This window comes from Gossypium raimondii, chromosome 8, assembly GCF_025698545.1.
Source record: "Gossypium raimondii isolate GPD5lz chromosome 8, ASM2569854v1, whole genome shotgun sequence".
Classification (NCBI taxonomy): Eukaryota; Viridiplantae; Streptophyta; class Magnoliopsida; order Malvales; family Malvaceae; genus Gossypium; species Gossypium raimondii.
This window is the reverse complement of record NC_068572.1, coordinates 60449000-60461439: the sequence shown is the minus strand read 5'-3', so window position 1 is coordinate 60461439 and position 12440 is coordinate 60449000. Positions and strand designations below refer to the sequence as shown.

Below are 12440 nucleotides of genomic sequence, written 5' to 3'. Positions count from 1 at the left end.
TCTTGTAGTTTTGAATTTAAAAATAAAAAAAACTACTTGAAGCAAAATGTAGATGAAAAAAAATATGCTTTTTTATATAAATAATTCTAAAATATTAAATAATTACGAAAATAGTTTGGAGTAAAAGTTATATATGAAAATGACTCGTTTGCAACAGTATTCCTTGGTGCCGTTTGACACACTAACAGCACCATCTTCTTTTCCCCTCAATCACCTAATCGTCATATTTAAAAAAAGAAAAGAGAATTTTTTTGGTGCAACCACTGTGTTAGGCGGCACTTATATGTATTTTTTAAAATACCCGTAAAAAATATCAGTATTCACGGTGGAGAAAAAAATGGCGGTACTAAAATAAAATTTTTTTTCTAAAAAATTGATGATTAGGTAATAATTAGGGAGAAAAGGGGTGGTGTCGCTAGTTGGTCAGGCAACACCTATTTCCACGGTAACAAATAAGTCATTTTTATATATAATTTTTTCTTCAAATTATTCTCACAATTAATCAATATTTTAATGTTATTTATATAAAAAATGCCGAAAAAATAAATTAATTCTCGAATTTTGAGGAATATAAAGGAATTAGAAAAAAAAGAGAGGAGAAAAATGAAAACAAGAAATATAAGAATTTGAATATGCCAAAAATGGAAACTTGAAAGGTTAATGAGTAAAAAAGTAAGCCATGAAAGTTTAATGCTGTGTTAATTATTTCAAGTCTGTTTTCAAGGTCAATGCCGTGAATAGGTCGGATGTGAATTTGATTGGATTAATTTTTTAAAGATTCAAGGAAATTGTGAATATTTTTATGTCATCTTTGAAAAATTTTAAATTTCTTAATTGAACCATTTATTCATTTAAATTTTTAAAACTATATTTTAAGTTATTTAATTTTAACAAAATATATGAGATAAAAATTAAAATGATATAGTTATCTTTACTTTTATAAAATATCAAATTTCTTTAGGACTCTAAAAAATCAAGCTTCTTTAGGTAACTTACTAATTAGTTTTTAAATTATTAATTAATTTAGTGTCATTTAAGTTGTACATTAATCATTTTAAATTCATAATTGTATTTATGAGTTTTAAAAATTAGTTTTGTTGAACATTAATTGCAAGTGAATATTGAAAATTAGAATTTAGTTTCTGTAGTTTTATTTTAAGATTTTTTATTTTTAAAATTAAAATTTAGATTTAATTGTTATTATTGTTAAAATTTTTGGTTTATTATTTTAAAAAAATTCACTTGATAATAATGTAAGTAAAATAATAACATTATAATAAAGTTGAATTAATAAAATAATTTAATAAATTAACAGTTAAACTTAAATTTTAAAATTAAAAAAACATTAAATTCTTAAAATTAAAAATATAGGGATTAAATTTTAAATTTGTGAAAATTAACGGTTTAGTTTTCCAAGAATGTGTAAGATATATTTTGGTCCACATGGAGTGTTCAGATAATAAATTAAAAGTAGTTTAACCAATCAAAAAAGAGTAAGCGCGGGCTACTAAGCTTGTTTTAGTTTTATCTTCAAATATCGAATCTTTTACTATTAATTTACATTACATTATAACAGACACGACGCTACTCCTTTTTTTTTTTTTTTTTCTTTCCTTACACACCAAACACGGAAACTCACCCTCTTTCTCTTCTCGTGTCTGTCCGATCTGACTCACTATTCTAACTCGTTCTCTCTCTTCAATCCCCTCAACTCAGTTATGAAGCTGTAGTTTTCCTCTCCACGAAAGCTTCGTTTATTCGAGGGCTAGGGTTTACGCATCGAAGCAAAGCCCAAGTTGGGAGTTTTTTTTCCTTTCCTTTTTTGGTCGATTCTTATGGTTCGATATTTTGGGATGTTCTACTAAGTGGTGGGTCTGTGAATTTAGCTGAAATGGTGCCCGTTTTATATGGGTTACGGGGTTTTTCGAGTGTGTCAATGGTTGCTTGGTGGATAGGGAGTAATTAGGGTTTCGTTCTTATTATTGAAATCTAGGATGTTTTGAATTTCTTTTTGTTCATTTTCGTAGCTGGGAGTAGAAAAAATTAAGGGTTATGTTGGGAAATTTTGGAAATTTAGGGGGTTGTCCTGGGAGCTATGGGAGCATGTTGAATTTGTACCGAGGATTTGAAGTTGTTTGCTTTAGGGTTTATTTTTGATTAGGAGGATAATTTTAAGATTAGATAATAGGTTTTTCTTACATTTAGGGGTGGGGAAGTTTGTGTGAAAAAGTAGGGATCGTATTGGGAGAAAAAAATGTTTTATTCACAGTTTATATTGGCGAAGAAAGGTCCCTTGGGTACGATATGGATAGCAGCTCATCTGGAGAGGAAGCTCCGTAAGAATCAGGTGGCTGATACTGACATCGGTGTATCTGTTGGTTAGTACTTTCTAATTTCATTTTACTTGTTTAGTTTGGAATCCAGAGTTAAAATTTAGAATCTTTATCTCTTTATTTGCATATTTATTTTCTTTGCCAAATTGAGGAATATGTATGTCTTCTTAAGGAAATAAATAGCTAGAAGTACTTAGTTAAAATTTATTTATTTGATTGGAAGGTATGCTTATTTCATTTCCATGATTTGTAATTTATTATTCAATAAACCAATCATTGGAATTAATATTGCTGATGCTTGAAGACTTCTGTGTTTATTGAGTATTTCTAACAGTTTGATCAAATCAAAACATTTCTGATCAATAAACAAATATTAGTAAAACTGGTATTTGGGAGTTGGAAATTATAAATATTGGGTTAGCTTGAAAATTAGCGAGCTTGATGGCATGGCCATACTATTAGGTTAGGTTAAAATGGACTCTCTAGAAATATGTCGGAGGTAGTGTGCATATTGGAATAGTTTGCTGCTCATGTGCATTTATTGCCTGCCAGTTTCTGAAATAGAAAATTTTATTTTGAAAGTTTCTTTTAATATTTATTAAAGATAATTTTTAAAAGCTCATAACATCCTCCTCTTCATTCTTATTCTTTTATGAGCTTATTTTCTTCAAGTCATTGCATGCTTTTTCCTTGTCATGGCCCTGCTGGACATACACGGAGGGGCTATGGGCAACTCTGTTTGTTGCTTTGAAATTTATAGTCATGCAGGAGTAGTTTCCCTTATTGGCAGGGTAAATAACCATGGTGTTGGTAGCATCTTCATAAAATATGGTTTTTACTTGGTTACTCAGGAGAGGAATTTTCCATTGAGTTTACTCAGCACTTTGTTGGTTTTGTTGCTCATGGCAGATCACTGCACTAATAGAATTAGATAAGGCTATACAATCATGATGATGATAGGGTTGCTATCTTTTCATGTTCCAATATCAAATTTTGTTTTTGTTTACAGGGAACCTTCTTACCGAGGATAGGTGCCTAGGCTTATCTAACTTTTTGAATTCTTTTTTTAACTATAATCTTACTTATTTATTGTTATATGGCTCTGAGCAGACTCTATTCTGTTTCCTGATGTACCGATTGCACTACGATTGTCAAGTCATCTTCTTCTCGGAGTGGTGAGGATATATTCTAGAAAGGTGAATTACCTTTTTGATGATTGCAGTGAAGCCTTGCTTAAGATAAAGCAGGCTTTTCGCTCCACTGCGGTTGATTTGCCACCGGAAGAATCAACTGCGCCTTACCATTCAATCACTTTGCCAGAGACTTTTGATCTTGATGACTTTGAGCTGCCTGATAATGAGATCTTTCAGGGGTTAGTCATGATGTTTTTCTGTTGCTTTGGTGATACGAGATACACATTGAATATTTTCATAAGCTATCTGGGGAAGTACTATATGTTTGTTAACATGTAGCTCTTTTGGCAGTAACTATGTTGATCATCATGTTAGCTCAAGAGAGCAGATTACGCTTCAAGATACCATGGACGGTGTTGTTTACTCCACATCACAATTTGGATTGGATGGTCAGTACTGCTCTTGACTGTGATACACTGGATTTTTTGGTTGGAAAAATATTAGTAAATATAAATCTCTTCATTTTGAATATTTTCAGAACGTTTTGGTGATGGTGACACTTCTCAGATTGGTCTGCTTGATGAGGTAATCTATCATTCTTTCTTCCCCATCATTTAGGGATTAGTTTGGCAGGTGGTTTGCAATTAGAGAGAGGCTTGCTAATGTAGGACCTAGATTGGAGGCTTACTAATGTTGAGGTCGTACCCACTAAAAGGTAATGAAATGAACTAGAAAAGTGGGTTGCTGGGGAGGAACAATTTTAAAATGATGCCTTAGCAAAGAAGAGGGGTAAAAGAACAAATGTTTTGTAAATTTACTGCGTTGTGAGAGTAGGTGATGCAGTAATATCATCAGATTAATATCAGAAATGTATATCCCTACCCTCAGTAGTAAGTACAAATGGACTGCTTATGATCTTTTAGGGATGCGCATCAAGTGGATCAATTTACTGAAACCATTTCATAGGTGATTAACTTCAGAAACCCTGACATCTTGGTTTTTGAAGTTGAGAATATGCTTCCATGGATCCTCTGGTCAGCAGAACCTTTAAATTGCTGAATTGCTGATGGTTTCATTCATTGTCATTCAAAGTTGATATCTTTGGGGTCGTGGTATTTAGCTTGTCTTCTTTATGAATTGACTGACCCGATTTTTCTTATTCATGGTTCTATTTTCTCTTTATGCCAATCATCTACTGAAAATTCTTGTCTTGAATTAATCTTAAGCAGGAGCTTGTCCTAGATAGGGTTGCATCATCCAAACATGCTGGAGTGTCAGAGTAAGCTTCACACACAGACAAACACACATAAATATACATGCAGATGCACACACACACAGTCGCACTTTATTCTTTCTCTGATCATTAGCATATCAAATACTTATGCTTCATATATGCTTTTTTATCATATTTTCCTTTTCTTCATTTTGGATAGTGTGGTTTCTCAACTCCCTATTGGGTAGGTTGCAAAGCACAGCCAATTACTAATCAGTCATTAGTTTCACTAGTTAATTTATGCAAATATTTTGATAATTTTGTATTTATTGCTTGCTTTTAACTTTCATTTCAGATATGATCCCCAAGGGTCAGATGTACCACAAGAGCAAGTCCCAAGTAATTCAGAAGCTATGCCAATGGATTGCAGTGGGGATCAGGTTTATTTTATATTCAACATAACTGAAATCTCAATTTCCTTTTAATTTCATACTTTCTGTCCATCTTGTAGAAACAATTCATGTTCTAACCATTTTATTTTCTTACTTGCCTTAATAAATATGTTCTGCTTGGTGTTAGGTAGAAGATCTCGCTGCAAATTCTGAATTTATTGATTATGAACAAGATCCAGGTACTCCTGGATTAGTGGAGGTGCCTAACTTGTCTGGTGTTCATGAGGAACTGACAGGTGGTGATCATGCAGAACCAGAACATGACAATCTTACAGAATTGGCCAACTCAAAGTGTGTAGAAAATGCTTCTAATAAATCAAATCTTCACCATGAAGATAACAATCCATTGGATCAGTCATTGGAAAATGAAATAAATCATGATGCTGTTGTTATCGAGCCTCCTGAGAACGATTGCCGTATTAGTGACATGGAGAAAGAACAAACTAAACCGCATGAAAGTTCTCTCCCTGATGCTGTGTCTGTGGAGTGTGCATCTGCTGTTGGGACTGTCAGAGGACCTGATGGTTTGGATAGGGTGGAAGAGATGCATAATGGCGGTATGCACTCAATTGATAGAACTGACAGGGAATGTGCAGAATCTCCTAGCTGCTCCAATGTCACCTTTGATTTGGATGAACCTGCTCGAAGAACAAGTTCAAATAGCAACTGTGTGCCCGTGTCAGATGGCAATTTGGAAAATGATCAAGCATTACAAAAATTTGAATTTGGGAATGAAGCGGAAGCCACCTGTAATTTGGAAGAATCACATGGCAAAGCAATAGCTTCAAATCCTTCCTGTCCATTGGAATCACCTAGTAGGCCAACAGTAATTGATGGAGAAGCTCAAGCTTTTCAAGAACCGAATGTCTCTGAAAATCTTAAAGAAACTGGTATTCATGAAGAGGTCTCGTCTGTTCAATTTCTTGGGAGCAATAATTTGGCTGCTGCTGAGCAGAACTCTGTGGATATGTCCCAAAGGGAGGAGGAAGTTCATGCTTCTGGAGCTCCAATTGAGGTGCAAGGTTTGTTTTATGAGTCTCATGCATGTTGTCTTACATAGATTGGGGATCTTTTTAAGATTATATATGACAACAATTTTTCTAACCATAATGACTTCGTTTTAGATTGTTTCTTATTAACTATCTTCTTGCAGGTGAAGTCTGCCAAACTCAGATGTTGGAACCTGCTTTTTGTGGTCATCAGTTGGAAAATTCAAATAGTTGTTCTATGTCTGACTTGCCTGCACCTGAAAGGTTACTCTCTGCACCGGAAGAACTGCTTGATAAACCAAGTGATTTGCTGGTTGAGTCTACCCCAGACAAAGAGGTCCTAGCAGGGAATGATGAAATTGATGCTGGAACGAAACTCATTTCAGGAAAAAAGCGAAGTTTAACTGAAAGTACACTGACTGTAGAGAGTATAAACTCAGTTGAATCATTTGGCAGGCCCCAATCCATGAGAACTGCAGAATCAGTTCCTGATGATGATGACTTGTTGTCTTCTATTTTAGGTAGCAGCACTTTTAACTCTAAATTAACTATTATCTGCCTTCTATTGAATTACTAGAATAGCATGGATTGTAAGGCTGTTCTTCATAAGAATATTTTTGTAAATGAATTTTTTATTGCTTCAGTTGGGAGAAAATCTTCAGTTTTTAAAATGAAGCCAACTCCTCAGTTTGAAGTTGCATCAAGGAAACGCACACGATCTGCAGCAAAACCTAGTGCCACCAAGAGAAAAGTTCTTATGGATGATACTATGGTTTTACATGGCGAGTATGTTATTAATATGTTTTTATTGCTCCTTTCTTTCTTTCACTAGTTGATGTTCTGATGATTGCTCTCTTCTCAAATGAATTTGAAAATTCAAATGCAATATTATTTTTGCAGTCATATAACATTGTTTTATTTAAGCTCACTATTTTCTTTGATTATATAAATTAAAATTTATATTATGAAATTCATGCACTTGGAAGTTTCTACCTTTTCATGCTTTCTTTTGCAACCTTTTCATCATTTGACATAGATTGACGCGCTTTATCTAAAGCACATTTTTGTTTTCTTCTGTTGTCAACAAATTTTACAAAAGGGACTTGCCATGTTTTGAAGTACCTGGTGCTTTATATATAGATAATAATAATCTATTTGCAGTATGACATTATTGTTTACATTGCATTAACTTGCTTAAGAATTGAGATATGATCAAATTGTGTTTATTCTCAGCATGGCACATTATGAAATATTCTTGAATGGAATTTATTCTGAGAATCTTAGTGTTGCATTTATAATTTTAGATCTAGTGTTTAAGTACTGATTAATTTGTCCTTGCTTTTTTCTATCAAGTACAATACGTCAGCAGTTGGTTAATACTGAAGACATACGTCGTATTCGCAAGAAAGCACCTTGCACGCGCACTGAAATTTCATTGATTCAGAGACGATTCTTGGAAGATGAAATCTTTAGTGAATCTGTACTTACTGGTGAGATCAAAGTGCTGAAAAATCACTGTATCTGCATGCTTTTGTTGGGTCATTGAAATAAAAGAAAAGAATTCCAATTTGTTCATTAATTGCAATGGGTGAAAATTAATAGTCGGTGTGTTTTAATGTACATGGTGGTGAAAGAGGGAGAATGATAATACTGCATCGAAACAACCCCCCCCCCCAAAAAAAAAAGAAGAAGAAAGAACACCACACACCTCAATATTATGTTGCATCCCTATGTGAGGAAAATTTATTGATACACCTCTAATATATCTCCTGAAGGCCTTGTTCGTATTTGACTTGTTTTCATTGGAAAAAGTTGTGACATTTAGATGTTTGTTTAGTCTAGGGCATCCTCTGGCCCTATTCAGAACTATACTGCCTGCTACTACATGCATTTTTCCTATTAGCGTATATACTATTACCTTATTTCTACGGATTATTTTCTAGATGTGGACTTCAGTTTTTGCATTGATTTCATTTGTATGAATCTAAACTCAACCTTTAAATTGTATGGACTAAGATTTAACTGTGATCATCTTAACGGTTGTCCATCTTTGTTTTGAATTTATGTTACTTGAAATAATTCTGTCTCTTTTAATTTTAATACGTTGATTATAACTTTGTGAGTTGCAAATGGTGTACCTTTCAGGTATGTCGGATGACTTGACACGTTTGCACAGTGAACAATATGATCTAAGCAGTATCAGGATTTCTGAAGGTGATGAAAACCACGCATCAAATGAAGTAGCTAAGGATTCAGGGTGCTCTGTCAGACCTGATATTGCTGAAGGTGGATTTGAAGGGAGCTCTGTGCCTTTAATTAATGGCAATGATGAGCAAGTACAGTCTGTTGGTACTACTGTTCACACCAAAACTCAGCAGGGTGAATACAGTGATCTGAATGAGGGTACTACTGTTCACACTGAAACTCGGCAGGGTGAACACAGTGATCTGAATTCTCAACAGGATAGAAATCCTGTCGATGGGATCACAGAAATGGAAATTGACAGAGATAATGCTGAAGCTGTTAATGCATCAAATCACTTTGTTCTAAATGAGTTTGGGGTGTCATCCCCAACTAATCTTGGTACTGAGTTTTTGTTGGAAGAAAGTAAAGCCAATACATCAGCTGATGGTAGTATAGCAGAATGCTTTGCACCTATTGAAAATGGGACTAATTCTCTTGTCACTTTACAAACTGGTGAGTCTGTGAATGGTTCTGAAAATGCATATGAAGCTGAAAATGATAAGGTTGATGTGATAGATGAGGCTCAAGTTGAGGTTGCACTCTTGGATCATGATGACAAGGACCCTATCCGTAAGGATATTGAAGAATGTAGAATGGATTCTACATATTCAGAAAATGTTGATGTGGTTCTGAACAATGCTTCATTAAATACGGGAGAAACCTCAACCTTTCAGGAAGTTGATGCAGTCAATAAAGAAATGACCTCTCTTGTGGATAATCAAGCTGTAAGTGCAACTTTTTCCAAACTGTTAGCAATTTCTATTCTTGTAATATTCAAGTAGTGCTATAACTTTAGAGCAATAGCTGAAAGTAATTTAGGCATCAATATTGAGTTGTCTGATCCACTCCAGACTGATTAATTGAAAATATTTCCTTGAAAAAGAAAATTATTTTCTAATATATTTTAGTTTATGTTGAATATTTAACATTGTCCTATTCCGTAAAACATGGTTGACAGTGATTCATTGAAAATATTTCCATACTTAAACAAACATATATTTTCTAAATATATTTTAATTTATGTTGAATATTTGACTTTGTTCTATTCATAAAGCATGGTTCACATATAGATAATTATTCCGATCCTCAACTTTGTATTCATGTTAACTTATTCAGTCATTGTGCTATTTATATTTATAATGTTGCTATGAAAGTTGTATTTGTGGTAGTTTTCCTTGTTTTACTTGAGGCTCTAAGAATCCCTTAAATGACTGTTTGGCCTTGTGGGGTGCAGGAGTTTGAGGATGTTGCCATTGGAAATGATACAGGTTTGATCTTATTGCCTTGTTTTGCTTTTACATTTCAGTGTTGATGAGCATTACTTGAAGTTATATTTATTTGAATTTTCTTTTTAAGTAAAATGAATCACAGTTTGTATATATAATTTTCTTTTAGTAATGAAAGGTTCAGGCAGGTGGACTTCGGTTAGGATTTGGACCATAGGGTGCTATTGCTTCCCAATGTAAACGATGATTGGACATTTGTTTACCGAACATTTGTTTTCTTTATCTTTCTTTCCAGAATTCCTGAATGTAGATGATGATGAGCTAGGTGAAGATGATGATAATGGCATGCCGGGCGGTGATGAAAGTCGTCTTCTTGACAATAGTGGATGGTCTTCTCGTACCAGGTCTGTATGCTCCCTGTAGTCATTGATATAACTATTTTTTTTTTTTTAACTCTCATTAATTTCAACAATAATTTAGCATTTGTCGAAATAAATTTGTTCCTTAATAACTGGAATGATTCTAGATCTCATCTTAATGTTTTCTGATGCTTTTTCTTTAAGGGCTGTTGCCAAGTATCTCCAGAATTTATTCGAGGATGAAGCTGTACATGGACGTAAGGCACTTTCTATGGACAGTCTATTGGCTCGTAAAACACGTAAAGAAGCATCGAGGATGTTTTTCGAAACACTGGTATGTCTACTAAAACTTATCTGAAAGTAACATTTTAAGTGCACAACACTATCCATCTACGGATTAATGAACAGATTTCTGCTACTAACTACATATTAACATAAATTATTCTCTTTGTTCCTTGGTGTAAATATTATCCAATCTACAGGTTCTTAAGACAAAAGATTACATCCATGTAGAACAGGGGAAACCCTTCGATGATATCTGTATAAAGCCTCGATTGAAGCTCTTAAAATCAGATTTCTGATCCCTTTGCATAGGAAAAATAGCAGATACGGTGGAAATTGCCTTGTTGGTGTTGCTTTCATGCTCAGCCTGCGGTGCTGATTATTTTGTTTCAATCAAAATGTTTGGTTATATTTTTATTATATAAAAAAGATGTTGATTAGCAAATGAAATTTAAATAGCTTAACAGTGGGGAGGGATGTCACACGTCATCTTTCATGTTTGATTGTAACGAGTAGGTAGGACAGTTGGACGGTAGTTATGTGTGTGTATGTATATATATTTATATATGTAAAATATCTCAATTTGCAAATGAAGATGCTAATTTATTTATATTATTTCTTTGTTTCAAGCTGCTATTTGGCCTTTCATTGATATTCTTTTGAGTTGAGTTGCTTGTGCTTTCCATTGGTTCCAATTATACAAAAATATTACCTGATTCTATAATTCATTTTTCCTTTTATATTTTGTATGAATGCAGAAAAACATTACTCATAATATAAAAATATTTTCTAATTATACAAATTATTACAATATTTGTAATGTTTTTTTTTTTTTTTGTAATTATGCAAAACATTACTTGATCATATAAATTATTACAAAAAGTGTTGTGCAACATGACTAAATTATCACAAACTATTACGACTTTTGTGTAACTTTGGAGCTGATGAAAAGGTCTAAACCTTTTTAGATTTTTGGTAATAACATCTTTCCAGTCCCTATTAAATTTGAAACTGAGCAAATTTATCCTTCTCCAAAAACTTTGAGCAATTTAATCCTTATCAACATTGAAAATGAGCAAATAAGGACACGACGTTAATGTTTTTTTATCAATTGTACTTAATTTTGATTGGTATAGTAATAAATTTAGCATTCGATTTTTACATATTTTGTGTAAATATTGACAGAATGTGTACCTTTTGCAAGTTAAATTTGTTAAATCAGGATCAAGTTGACAAAATATTTAGATGTTGCGGTTAAATTTGTTAAATTAAGATCAATTTGACAAAATGTGTAGACTTTGAGGGCTAAATTGACAAAAAATATTAACATTGTGATTAGTTGTCTTTAGTTTCTCACTTTAGAAATTGACAATGATCAATTTGCTCTAATTTTTTAGAGGGACTAATTTACTTAACATCAAAATTGAGGACTAGAGAAATTTTTTACTTAGATTTTTCGTAGTAATTTTGATAAATTTATAAAAGTACCCAAAATTGTAACGAGCAAGACTAATTTTATATTTCAACTTACGACTATATTCACTATTACTGTAAGAATTATATGTTATATAAATACAAAATCTCGATCTTATTATTAAAGCTTTGAATCTTGATCTCATTTGCAAGGAAGAAAAGTCTTGTTCTAAGAACTTCTTAGACTACAAAATTTTGTTCTCAAATTTCTTTAGTCCTTCCAAATATTATGGATTAACATTTCGTTTATTTACTTTTCAAGATATTAAAAATAATGAATTATAGATCGATATTTTATCCATCACATTCCAATACATTAAATATCATTATTTATGTGTAAGAAAGACTCACTTTAGCCAATGGCATATCTAGGGAGGGCTGGCAGGTCCCGACACCTCTAAAATAAAATTTTTTTTCATTTAGGTCTTTTAAAATTTTAAATTAGTAAAGGTAAAATTACACTTTCGTCCCCTTAAAAATGACAAAAATTTGATTTAATCCTTTAAAAATTATAAAGATATAAACTATTAAAATAATGAAATTACATTTTTACTATCATAAAAATTACAATTTAATTTCGATACCCATAAAAAAAATTTCTGACTTGTCCCCAGTCTATAGAATATGTAACATCATACTTGCTAAACTTTAATTACATGCAATGGGTAGAAAAATAGGGATAGAAAGCTTAACCTACAATGTGACAACTACCATTAAGCTGTTAATTTCTTATAAA

At 32.7% G+C, this 12440-nt stretch overlaps 1 protein-coding gene across 1 annotated transcript; it reads left to right on the top strand.

Annotated features, from left to right (window-relative positions):
* Positions 1–1595: 1595 nt before the first annotated feature.
* Positions 1596–10841, top strand: LOC105792741 (sister chromatid cohesion 1 protein 4). Its single transcript, XM_012621490.2, has 15 exons — positions 1596–2378; positions 3444–3705; positions 3818–3915; positions 4005–4051; positions 4696–4745; positions 5035–5119; positions 5259–6153; positions 6285–6641; positions 6765–6906; positions 7474–7610; positions 8266–9089; positions 9599–9632; positions 9886–9994; positions 10154–10283; positions 10432–10841. The coding sequence occupies exons 1-15, from the start codon at positions 2255–2257 to the stop codon at positions 10528–10530; spliced, it is 3393 nt and encodes a 1130-aa protein (XP_012476944.1). The 5' UTR covers positions 1596–2254; the 3' UTR covers positions 10531–10841.
* Positions 10842–12440: the final 1599 nt, after the last annotated feature.

What these genes read in the sequence shown, in the direction of transcription:
- LOC105792741 (XM_012621490.2), top strand. Translation starts at nt 2,255, where the DNA reads ATGTTTTATTCACAGTTTATATTGGCGAAGAAAGGTCCCTTGGGTACG. An exon ending in ATCACAATTTGGATTGGATG is followed by an intron (nt 3,916 to 4,004) that starts GTCAGTACTGCT and finishes GAATATTTTCAG; the next exon opens with AACGTTTTGGTGATGGTGAC. An exon ending in GGATGTTTTTCGAAACACTG is followed by an intron (nt 10,284 to 10,431) that starts GTATGTCTACTA and finishes TCCAATCTACAG; the next exon opens with GTTCTTAAGACAAAAGATTA.